This window comes from Oncorhynchus mykiss, chromosome 23 (assembly GCF_057628025.1).
Source record: "Oncorhynchus mykiss isolate SJ-2025 chromosome 23, ASM5762802v1, whole genome shotgun sequence".
In the NCBI taxonomy this organism is placed as follows: Eukaryota; Metazoa; Chordata; class Actinopteri; order Salmoniformes; family Salmonidae; genus Oncorhynchus; species Oncorhynchus mykiss.
Genome location: NC_143044.1, coordinates 9,663,843 through 9,677,037, shown reverse-complemented (window position 1 = coordinate 9,677,037; position 13,195 = coordinate 9,663,843). Strand labels below are relative to the sequence as shown.

The window sequence follows — 13,195 nt, the reverse complement described above, 5'->3', positions numbered from 1 at the left end:
GCAGTGGTGGGTAGTGTATGGGGCTTTGATGACAAAACGGATGGCACTGTGATAGACTGCATCCAATTTGTTGGAGGCTATTTTGTAAATGACATCGCCGAAGTTGAAGATTGGTAGGATGGCCAGTTTTACGAGGGTATGTTTGGCAGCATGAGTGAAGGATGCTTTATTGCGAAATAGGAATCTGATTCTAGATTTAATTTTGGATTGGAGATGTTTAATGTGAGTCTGGAAGGAGAGTTTACAGTCTAACCAGACACCTAGGTATTTGTAGTTGTCCACATATTCTAAGTCAGAACCCTCAGGTGGTGAGGGTAGACAACACATCCGCCACGCAGAACCTCAACACGGGGGCCCCTCAGGGGTGAGTGCTTAGTCCCCTCCTGTACTCCCTGTTCACCCACAACCGCACACGATTCCAACACCATCATTAAGTTTGCTGATGACACGACGGTGTTAGGCCTGATCACCGGACGATGATGAGACAGCCTATAAGGAGGAGGTCAGAGATCTGGCAGTGTGGTGCCAGGACAACAACCCCAAGGTAGCAAATAGTAAAAATAAAGAAAAATCCTGGAATGAGTAGGTGTGTCCAAATGTTTTACTGGTACTGTACATCAAATCAGTGATCAGTGAGAATAGTCAGATTAACCAATACTTAACAGGGACATGGTGGCATAGCAAGACGATTGGTGTAACATGAACATGGACAGTTTTATCTCAATCTCTTTGAGATTGACACTTTTACTGGCAGTTGTGGCTGCTTTGTGTGATGTATTGTTGTCTCTACCTTATTTCCCTTTGTGCTGTTGTCTGTGCCTAATAATGTTTGTACCATGTTTTGTGCTGCTACCATGTTGTTGTCTTAGGTCTCTTATGTAGTGTTGCGTTGTCTCTCTTGTCGTGATGTGTTTAGTCCTATATTTATATTTTAAAAAATATATTATAATAATCCCAGCCCCCGTCCCCGCAGGAGGCCTTTTGGTAGGCCGTCATTGTTCTTAACTGACTTGCCTAGTTAAATAAAGGTTCAATAAAAAAATCTATAAAAACCAAGAGGTTGTGAGTCAAATCCCAGGTAAGGGGAAACCATGTGTTTGATGTTGTTGATACCTTTCCACTTATTCTGCTCCAGCCATTACCACGTGCCCGTCCTCCCCAAATAAGGTGCCACCAATCTCCTGTGACATGAATGTGTCTAGAACATTGTTGTATATATTCTGAGAACATGGTAACCACCTTCTGGGTATGTTCTGTTTGACATTAAAGGGAATGTTCTAACTCCAATGGAAAAATATGCTAAAAAAGGTTCTCAGAAGGTTTTTGCTAACATAGATAGAATGTTCCCCTATCTATCTAATGGGAAAATTGGGCACACAAACATTAGGGGAACATCACGGGTAACATTGCAAAAATGTTCTTTCTGCCTCTTTCTGTTAGCTGGGTTTCTGACTGTCTGCCTGTAGGGCTCCTGCTCTGTTGTCACCTAGTAATAGCTTACAGCTGGAGAGAGAGGGGGAGGGAGGGAAAATGAGAGAGGGAAAGTGAGCAAGGCAGAGAGAAAGGAGGGGGAGGGTGAAAGCAGACAGCGAATCACATGAGCAGGGATATGTTTACAAACTGAGCTGAGGAGGTGTGCTCACTAGCCCCATTGTGAGGAAGAGGGACAGAGAGCAGAGAGAGAGAAAAAGAGAGAGTGGGACGAGAGGAGAGCGGCTTCCTGGGTTAAAATGATCAGTGTTAGGCTAATTTTCGCTGTCTCCTTTTTCACCCCCTCTTTGTCCATTTTGGAAAAAGGGGAGCAGATGGTTGGGCCTGACAGAGCAGACAGCACAACGCAAGTGCAGGCAAAATAGCTGCTTTTACAGGAACACTGGGCACTGCAGGGAACCATTCAAGTTCTTCCTTTGTTTCCCATAATTAGCAGGTTTTCACAGCAAGAGAGGAAATCTATGTCGAGACGAGTATTCAAGGAAGGCGGAGGCAGAGAGAGAGAGGGAGAGGAAAACAGGACTTCAGGGGAGGGAGGGATAAGCCCTGTGACAATGTTTTGAAGGGGAGACAAAGCAAAGCAGCGACTGCACTCAGCTGGATAGATTGAGTTAGCTGCATGGGAGTTCTCTCTCCATTTGGAATATTAACAATAACATTGATGTGTCTTTAACCTGCGAGGGTATGATGTTTATCCCATAATATAAACACGGCTATGCTCTGGAAATCCCTTTGTTTATTTGAAGAGAGGAGCCATTGCGATACGGATATATTTGATTCTGTTACCTTTTCTTACTTTTTAGCATATTTTTGGATTTTAAAAAGTAGCTATCAATTCCTGATGAAATTGTTGCTTGATTATTCACATAATGACAAATCATCACAAAGAAGAGTGTGGATTTCAACAATGAGTGAGTTGTTTTTGTCATGTTTTACTGGAAACCAGAGCCTCATCCATAGGAGAGCTTCTTGGGGAACTGAGAATGTTTATCACAATGGGATTGACTCATAGCCTACAAATAAAAGTCATTTTCATTGGGGACACAGAAGAGGTTGGACTCACATCATTGTCTGGGAGACGGTGACTTTTTTGGGGGGACAACCTCCTCGATCTGTCGGCACCCCAACAAAGACCCAGGACTGGTTGTGACCCCAGACATAGTGACTCTAGAGGCTGTGAGTAACTTCAGACGTTTTTGACCCCCATCCACTGATTCCCTGGGTCCCTCTGGCTTTCTTGAGGCTGATTTCACCCAGTCCAGTGGGGTCACGGTGAGTACCTTCTTCCTATGTGTAGTGTCATAATAATGACCTTTGTGTTTGTGGTGTAACAATGTGTTGTCTCGTTACAAATTGATTTGCATTTGAGTGGGTATGACTTGTATGGTCTTGTCTGTTTGGTTGTGTGCCTTTCCCTTCGATGCTAGGCCCTAGACGCTCTCCCAGACAGCATGTGTTCACAGTGGCCTACCTCTTAGACCTCGACTGTCAATGATTCACTAACATCCTACTAAGATTACAGATGCCCGTTCCCTCACCCAAACCCAGCACCCCACCCCCCTCAGAGACAGATCTGGTGGAATGGCCCTTCTGGTCAGACCCGCACACAGGCAGAAGTGACCTTTGACCCAGGAAGTACTCTACTTATTGTGAGACTATGGGTGGCATTAGACGTTAAGGTTGATCACCATTCTCTCCATAGGTAGTGCTGCTGGTGATGGTCTGAAACGGCTGCATGGACTGAAAGGACCAAATTCCAATTCCCAATCTCCCACTCACGCCCACAAAACGACACACACACACACACACACATAACACATACACACACATCCCCAGGCCGACAAACAAGCATAACACATTCAAGTCCAAGAATATACTGCATATTATACTACAGTGGTATTCAAAATCGGGATTAGGAATCAACACATTTAAGAGTACAGATTATGGTATGGGACAATATACAAACGTTTAAAAATATAAATTTCATTGAGTAAATGTATTTATTGGTTTCTTTTCATTTTGGTAAGAGAATAAAATGCAATGAATTGAAGGTTATTTGTTAATGTAAAAATGCAAATGTACCGATTTTAAGATTTGTCATTAGATTTCTTGTAGTCATTGTGGAGTGCCTCATTGCTGGGGTGGCCTTCAGATATGGGACTCACGCACACCTGTCAAACACACACACACAGGCCTTACTGGGGGAGCTGGTCCAACAACCACTCCCACTGAGAGCTCACTTTTCAGAAGAAGTAACGCGGTACATTTTGAAAAGTTCATGCAGCTCAATGAAGTTCAACAATGGAAGTAGTGTTACATTGATACAGTACGTAAAACAAGAAGCTGCTGAGTGGCTAACAACGCATACGCAATGAGATGAGTCCAGAGTCCAGTACCGGTCAGACATACGATGCGCACCCCACTTCACAGTAAATAACGCATTTATGCTAATAGGACATTCCAAATTTCATTTGATTCAGTCTGCTTCATGTGTAAAACATTCTGTGCACTTAGTAGATGAACACACACACGCAGAGATACAGCACAATGTTTTAAAATGCCACATACCAATTTCTTGAAGGTAAAACATCCTCCCTACATCCTCCCTACGTGCTTCAGAATCCATTATTGAGGATGACGTACATACTGAATCCCTTTTTGTATTTTGCCTGTGATGACAGACGGGCCTGTAGAGTTTGGTCAAGTAAACTCAAGGCTCTCTGTCTTCCTCCTCTCAGGATCTCTGTGCGGTTTAGGGTCGCAGAGCTCAGACCCATACTGCAAGATGACATCGGAAGACATCTACCATCTGCCAATCAACATGTACGTCATCATTCTGGGCATCGGCCTCTTCATCTTCATGCTCAGCCTGATCTTCTGCTGCTACATGTTCAGGTGAGCCTTAGGGGAGAGTGGGGTAAGTTTAGCCATTCTTTTTACATTCAGAATCACTCCGTCAAGGGAGCTATAGTATTATTTCTAACAAAGATATCAACATATATTTCACAATGTTGTTTATCCCTGGAAATAATCAGAATTCATGTAAACATGACAGTTTATAGGGACTCCTGGGTGGGGCAGTGGTCTAGGGCACTGCATCGCAGCGCTATCTGTGCCACCAGAGACTCTGGGCTCGCGCCCAGGCTCTGTCGCAGTTGTCCGGGTTAGGGGGGGCTTGGCCGGTAGGGATATCCTTGTCTCATTGCGCACCAGCGACTCCTGTGGCGGGCGGGTTGAAGTGCACGCTAACCAAGGTTGCCAGGTGCACAGTGTTTGCTCTGACACATTGGTGTGGCTGGCTTCCGGGTTGGATGCACGCTGTGTTAAGAAGCAGTACGGCTTGGTTGGGTTGTGTTTCGGAGGACGCATGACTTTTGACCTTCGTCTCTCCCGTGCATGTACGGGAGTTGTAGCAATGAGACAAGATAGTAATTACTAACAATTGGATACCACGAAGAAGGGGGTCAAATAAAAATAAAAACATGATGGTTTATATACTTTGGTTTAGATACAAGCATTATGAAACCTCTAACACCTTTCAATTGGGGAACCCTGCTGCGCTAGGTGATCGCTGCTGTGCAGTAGGGGAGAGTGGTGTAAGTTTTGCCAAAGGGGTAAATTGACTTGGTGAAAATCTGTTTTTTTGGACCTAACTTGCTTAGCACTTTTTCCATGAGGTTTCTTCCTTCACAGACTCCTACACTACCTGTCAAAAGTTTTAGAACACTGCTGTCATTCAAGGGTCTTTCTTAATTTTTTAAAACTATTTTCTATATTGTAGAATAACAGTAAAGACATCAAAACTATGAAATAACACATATGGAATCATGTAGTAACCAAAAAAGTGTATTTGAGATTCTTAAAATAGCCATAATTTGCCTTGATAACAGGTCAAATATTACAATTTGTGTATGGTTTCCTAGAAAGGTGACTCAACTTACCCAAAAACGTATACCCTCTCCCCTACTGCACAGCAGCGGTCCTCTAGCGCAGCAGGGTTCCCCAACTGAAAGGTGATTTTATTTGGCCCCCAAGTTTTTTGACAAAGAATATAATAAAATGTTATTGTATACAAATGTAAGCAAGTTTTGAAATTATTTTCTATTCAAATATTATACTGAACAAAAATATAAATGCAACATGTAAAGTGTTTGTCCCATGTTTCATGAGCTGAAATAAAAGTTCCCAGAAATGTTCCATATTCTAACATTTGTGGGTTTACACCTGTTAGTGAACATTTCTCCTTTGCCAAAATAATCCCTCCACCTGACAGGTGTGACATATCAAGAAGCTGATTAAACAGCATGATTACTCAGGTGCACCTTGTGTTGGGGACAATAGCCACTCTAAAATGTGCAGTTTTGTCACACAACACAATGCCACAAATGTCTCAAATTTTGAGGGTGTGTGTAATTGTCATGCTGACTGCCGGAATGTCCACCAGAGCTGTAGCCAGATAATTTCATGTTAATTTCTCTATCATAAGCCGCCTCCAACGTCATATTAGAGAATTTGGCAGTGCGTCCAACCAGCCTCACAACCACAGACCACGCACCACGCCAGCCCAGGACCTCCACATCCAGCTACTTTACCTGCAGGATCATTTATATTTTTGTTCAGTATATATCTGTTTGGGTTTTTTGTCAAATTTAAGTTTTGTTTGTAATTATTCCGGCCCCCTGACCATCCGCACAAGAAAAAGATCTTCCCTCGGCTGAATCTAGTTGATGATCAATGAGTTATGGGCTTGTTAATCACAATAACCCATAGTCAGCTATAGCATTCTTTATAGATCAGGGCCTGGTTTCTCAAAAGCATCTTTAAGCTAAGTTCATCATTAGAACCTTTGTAGGAGCATCGTTAAATGTCAGAGCTGTTTTCTGGCCAAATCTGAGGCGTCTTCTTTTAGACTTTCTTGTTGTCGAGAACCAAAAATACATACTCAAATCTGCTCCTGATGATGTGTTTTGCAGCTGTAGCACAGCCAAGTGTAGGCACATTGTGACTTGCATTTGGCATACTGTTCATGGGTTGCATGTTTCGTCACAATACTGTTTTGAACTTTCACATTGGACTGATTCCCGACTGAGCATTCCACTCAATGCATCGTCAATGAGCGCTGATGAAGATTTCATCAAATGTGCATTATAGTGGGATGGAAATACAATGCATTCAAAATTAGGAAAATAATTAGCAGGAAAACCTTTTGTCATGATTTTGATGTCGCCAGATTGACTTTAGACTTTAGATTGAGGGGATGCCACTGGATTTTAGCTAGGTAACGTTAGCATTGCTAGCTATTTTTGACAAACTTTGCTAGCTAATGACAACATTGCCATCTGTCTAAAGTAAATTTGATGACATGATAATGCTGGCAAAGTTGTTTCCTACTAAATATTTGAATACTTTAGCAATGTCATCGTATTTCCAGGAACTATAGTGGAATTTAGACGAAACAGTAGTTAGCCTCCATTCAGAATGACTGTGCTTCTTCTTCTCTAAAGTTTTATGGCAGACTACAACGAGTGGTGGCAATACACCAACTACTGTACGGAGTATTGAAACAAAATAAAAGGGGGGGTCCCGAGATAATAGAAAAATAAATAAAATCATCCCATACATTTCAGTCACATTCAAATCAATCCCTACACAGGCTCAGGTGTCTGTGACGACGGGCATTCATCGACAGGATTCCTCGTCTCTGCAGAAAAGTTCCCGAGGCCCCCAAAAAACGCTCAGCCGCACTCACGATGATGCCTATTTACTCCGATTTCCTCTCCGTTTGCGCTGTGCAATTGATAACCAAAGCAATAAACGCTACAAAGTCCACCTTCTTAACGTGCGACATGTCAGGATCCCTCTGCTGACAAGGAACATCATCTTGTGTCTCTACTCCTACTACCATTACTTCATCAACTTCACTCCTTTCTTCCACACTTCTCAATGCCTCCGGATAGGAGACATTCTGGACAGCCCTTATTCTTGCCAACTCCATCACCTTCACCCTAACAGGACACTTCAGAAATTCGGGTGAATGTTCACCACCACAATTGCAGCATTTAGGCTCAGTTGACATAATACTCCTCCCGTCCACATACACTTGACACATTTATCACAGTGCATGGGTTTGGGCACGGAGGCTCTCACAGGGAATCTCATGTAACGTAAATACAAGTGAGAAGGGAGAGACTCTTCATCAAAAAACAATAGAATGGATGGAGTGGGCTTTCCGCACACCATCTACCGTAAAGGTCAGTCGTTGTGCACCAACCACTCCATCCTATTCTTCACATATATCCTTTTCATTTACTTCTAAAGCCATCCCAGAGATAACACCCTTGATAGGTGCCCTGCTTCAAAGATCAAGACACACGACACATTCCAATCCGACATCTTGAGGCGCAAAGCACGCTCCTTCTTTTCCGTAGAAAACACAAAAAAAACAAAGCCCACTTCTCGTTATTCTCATCGACGCCAACAACGCATCCACAATTTAAATAGAGACTTCAAAACGGATCTCCCAGGTAACAAAATTGATCCAAAATTCTTATTCCAACCAAAAAATACTCAGACCTAGGTTTGGAATGACTAGTTTTCACTACCACTTTACTTCTCTTGTTTCCTTTTACATTCGCCACTGTAATCCAATTCTACTCATTCTCATCTCCACTCGACAAGCCATCTAATTCAAACAGAACATCTGCTTCCATGACTGTGCTTATCACCACTTCAGGGCACCACTATACCGTCACCGCCGGTAGAGGGCGGCTTGAACGTTCATAACAATGGCATGACGTGACCGTGTGACGGAGGTGCAACCTATGAATAGCGGTCTCCATGACAACACATCAGGCATGATGGGACATATGATCAAAAGATGAAAAGTAATGGGACAAGCATTCATAACATAATAATATGGAATTATGAAGTGTCAATTATAAACAAATTATGTGTATATCAGTCAATGTCAAAAATCTTTTTTGGATATGCCTTTTTTCAGGTTAAGGCGACAAGGCACAAGGGAGCAATATGGATATAATGAGGTAATTTCATCTTGTATTAATAAAAAATCTCTCAAACGTGGTAAATTTCACAATTGATGAGAATGACTGATTTGTTTCTTGATATCTTTGGATTGCCAGTTGTTGTTCCTAAAATCGATCTCTATTATATTAATTTAAAAAGGTGTTATTTTGCTGCACTTTTATTGTAGAAAAGATTTCCCTCTGTCATAAATTCATCTTTGTCTCTAGGTTGTTTTGAAAGGAGCAGGAAAGAAACTGAGTCTTCTTGGAGTAAGTTGATTTTGTTGTTCCAGCTATGCACTTTGCAAATTGTTTTTGTCAGCAGGGGAATAGAATTTAGGCCTCAGCATCAGATGGTTAGGGTGGGGAGTGAGAGATTTCTCTCCTTCCAAGGATAGTGTTAACGTGATCTCTTTCCCATCCTACAGCAGACCTGTGCCGTGTGCTTAGAAGAGTTCAAAAGCAGAGACGAGCTTGGAGTGTGTCCCTGCTCACATGCCTTCCACAAGAAGTAAGGCCCCTCCCACAGTCCTGGCTTTGATGGTGTGAAGTGAACAGCTGAAGGCATACACATGGAAGAAGAGATCAAAAGCTTTTTATTTTTTATTAAACAGAGACAAAATCCTTGACTTTCAGTCATTTGACTATACGCACCAGTTTACCCCTAAGGAAAGACCCCTATGACACTGTTTGCAGACTGTTTGCTTGAGATGATAGACTACCATCTGTTTCTCCCTGGACCAGGGTAGAATAGTATTACGACCTCTCCCACAGGATATGTTTGGCATGTTAGTAGCCAATGGGCGTATATAGTAATATACAGGGTAGTGTGTACTGTTGAACCTTCCCTGAATTGCGTCTCTCTCTCATGCGTCCTTGCTCGCTCTGTATGCCTGTCTGCCTCTCTCTCTCTCTTTCTCTCTTTCCCACTTTCTCTCTCTCTCTCCCGCTCATCATCTCTCCTTTTCTTCTACACATCTCCATGTCTGTCTGTAATATAATATGTTCCCCTCTCTACCCCTACGCAGGTGCCTGTTAAAATGGCTGGAGATCCGCAGTGTCTGCCCCATGTGTAACAAACCCATCTGCCGTTTGCAGCCAGACCTCCTACAGGGAGCAGAGAGGCCCCAGAGCCCAATGGAGGTGTGAGATGAGCGAGGGCCCACACTAGAGCACCTCAAAACCCCTAATTACAGTTCCAACCTGCCTCATCCCACTCCACTCCGCCAGACCCCTAAAAATCACACCCTGGTCCAGTTGAAATGAATCAGGCATCCCATCCTGGCGTCTTCCATATACCCCCATCCTAGAGTTCTGAAAGACTCTACTCTAGTTTTGAAGGTGTTAGACCCCTAAAGGTGTGTGTGAGATGAGACTTTGAAGTGGAACTCATAGAACAATATTGGAGAACAAACTGAATGTTTTTTTTAATCTAAAAGGCAGAGGATGGAGGAAGGACCCTGTCCCATGACCACCGGCCAACCCCTACAGGAGAAACAGTGGGTACTGAAAAAGAGTTGGGATGCTGTGTTTTGGGCCCTACTTTCCCAAATCATAGTCAATAACCCGCCATCCCATGTTGCCAAGTAAACATAGGGTGTCCTGATTGGTCGATGAGTAACATGGGGCCTGGATGGAGGGAACACGCACATGCCCACAGCTGCCATCATGAGCCTATGAGGTATTCAGCTATGACATAGGGTGCAGTGACCCTGTCACTAAATAACGCGTCGTGGTCATTCTTGACTTGCATTGCCATTTGGGCATGGTATTTTGGAAGAAATTAACTTTATTTTTGTTTGTTTTTATTTAAATGTACAGTATATGGGTACACCTTACTATTCGAAATAAACTTTTATGGCAGCTTAATGACTTTAAATATCAAGGATGGTAATGACACATTAGAGGTAATTGAGTATTTTCTTAAATGGAGAGCGCAGATGCTCAAATGTACTTAACCCTAAAGGGATATGACTAATCTTTTAATCACAATGTAATTTCCCTTACAGTTTTTAATTGAGTAATACCAATGACAATTTTTATTTAGACACCAAGTCATCAATGGAATCCTCAAAATGATGACATGTTAAAAGGGTGTGATTAGCTAAGAGCTTTCTTTAATATAGACCCCTCCCCTGAAAAACAGTTTGCAGCTGGAGGGGATGCTCAAGGTCCTTGTATATTGTTTGTGTAATGAGTAATTTCAGAAACCCCTAACTAAAATCTGGCATAATTGTATCAGATGCCCGATTAGCTTCTGGGGGAAGATGTATGAGAAAAGACACTTTAAACAATGCATTAAATATACAGTTTTGCAGTAGAAATGGATTTATCTATATTTTATCAATGATAAACAGTACAATATAAACAAAAACATGTATGATGTGTAACTATTTGTTATTTTAAAGTGTTTTTCATTGTTGTAAAGCCGGGGGATGCAAATGCCATTGCAATTCAAGAATGACCCATCCAATTAAATATATAGTCTTTAAATTATTTCTAAGGAATTGTTTTGTATTATAACTGGCTTTCAATAAAGTGTATTGTTTCAGTGATCTGTGATATGATGTTATTCATTCTGAAACATTAACCATGCAAATGTTATTCAGTTGGGGCATAGTTATAACCCTTTCAAGTATCTGCATTTACATAGAAAAAAAAACATGATTTAACTAGGCAAATCAGTTAAGAACAAATCCTTATTTACAAGGACGGCCAAACCCGGGGGACGCTGGGCCAATTGAGCGCCGCCCTATGGGACTCCCAATCACGGCTGGATGTGATATAGCCTTAGTGACGTCTCTTGCACTGAGATGCAGTGCCTTAGACTGCTGCGCCACTCGGGAGCCCATTTGCATGAGCCATTTCGGAAAATAATAGTTAGCAATGGATGTGCCACCAGTCAAGAAGATTTTAAAAAATGAGGATAAGAGGTTTTTTCCAAATTGAGTGCAAAGGATTTTAAGTAAGGTTCTTGGCAACTGCCCAAGCACCACCCCTGGCAAAGTAGCTGGAAAATGTGAGTGCTTTCAGCTTAGATGTCTTTAACTTCATCATAGTAATTATGGGTCATGAAGGTGTATTCCATGTGTTAAGACTTTGTTTGGTGCTATCATGATCATGGCAGTAGAGTAGAGTGACAGCTGTAAACAGACAGGCAAAGAGAGAGAGAGAGAGAGAGAGAGCGGCCAGAAACAAAGCCAATATTGTGAACTGCAAAAATAGCCAATGCAGCCACATGGCTACATTTATGAACTCCACTGGGGCAATCGCATGTGGTAGAGTGAATCCCCTGGTCGCCTATAGAGACCTGCCAAGAGGGAGGATGTTAAGTGCCACATGCCTTTCAATTCATGACTTTGAACACCTTGAAATGCATTGGTTGTAAGAAATGTAGTATATAAATAAAATTTGATTTGATGGATGACATCACAGCTGTAGAATAATTACTCAACTGAAATTGAGCAATGTCAGTTGATTAAATATTGTGCAATTTTTCCATACTTTTTAATTGATAATTTGGGATTTTATCACTTGACATATCATTTAGTAGGAAGGATCATATAAATCAAGTCTGTGTGAATACATGTACCACCCTGAATAAATAAATACTGTTCCTTTGAAGATTTGTCTCTGGTCATGAAACTACACAGGCTGGATGTCTAAGCCATGTCAATTCTGATTGTCAATAGATTGTCAATAGAGTCATTCTCCTCAATGACAACATTATATAACTGAGATATCACTCATCGAAGTATGGTATCTGGGGTAATCTGGTTAATGATTATATCATTAACTAAGTGGCTCTTTTCTTGTAGAATGTTGATAGCTGTATAGAACATTGCATTGCTACGATGCTCAAACTTAACTTAATAGCTACACTCACCGACACAGGATAAAGTGTATCCCTCATGCTGGCACTGACCAAACCAGTAAGTTGCCCCTCACTATGTCTGCACATCTCCACATGGCCAGACTTATAGTGGTCTTCTTCCCTTTTAATGCGTTTATGCTCATCCTTGAAAAATGCCATAAGGTGTGAAATAGACACAAGTCGACATACTGTACAAACCGTAGGCTAAGTAAAACTAAAGATGTTTTGATCTGCTGCTCTGCTAACTAGATAACTAAAGTGTAGTCAATGGCTAGCTAAAATAGAGAATGGAGACAGAAGACCTTTGTGGTTTGGACACGGGTCTCTGATCGTGCTGGTGAACAGTAGTTGACAGTGGCGCCTAGAGATGATGTGCAGGAGCTTCCTGCAGGAATTTGTAGTCTTGCTGAGATTTTCTCTGTTGCTGATTAGCATTTAACATTTTTGAAAGGCTAATTTAATGATAGAACTCACCTTGTCCGAGAGAGTCTTACAATTCTATCAAAACGTCACGCCAACACGAAACACAGACAGTATATCAGGTAGTTCTAAAATCTCAAATGCAAAAAAGAAGAAGAAAGGGGTGGAACCATTACCAGGTAGGCAACCTGCATCGCAGAAACCCCACCCCCAAACTACTTCCCGCAGCTATGTAATTGTGTAAAGTGGAGATTGATTTAATTAATTTGGACTTTTCATGCCAACTTAAAAAAATTTTTAAAAAAGTTTTTAACTGTGTATGTTACTGGTTATTATTACAGTATAATAACTGTATTATAAATTGCAAATATTACGTTAAGTTACA

General features: G+C 41.7%; 1 protein-coding gene across 1 annotated transcript; it reads left to right on the top strand.

Moving 5' to 3' along the window:
• The first annotated feature begins 1,587 nt into the window (after nucleotides 1-1,587).
• si:dkey-51a16.9 (RING finger protein 122) lies at nucleotides 1,588-11,071 on the top strand. The gene is made up of 6 exons (XM_090217992.1): nucleotides 1,588-2,763; nucleotides 4,230-4,386; nucleotides 8,492-8,534; nucleotides 8,745-8,786; nucleotides 8,945-9,027; nucleotides 9,545-11,071. Exons 2-6 carry the CDS (start codon nucleotides 4,277-4,279, stop codon nucleotides 9,663-9,665), a joined length of 399 nt encoding a protein of 132 aa, XP_090074118.1. The 5' UTR covers nucleotides 1,588-2,763; nucleotides 4,230-4,276; the 3' UTR covers nucleotides 9,666-11,071.
• The last annotated feature ends 2,124 nt before the right edge of the window (nucleotides 11,072-13,195 follow it).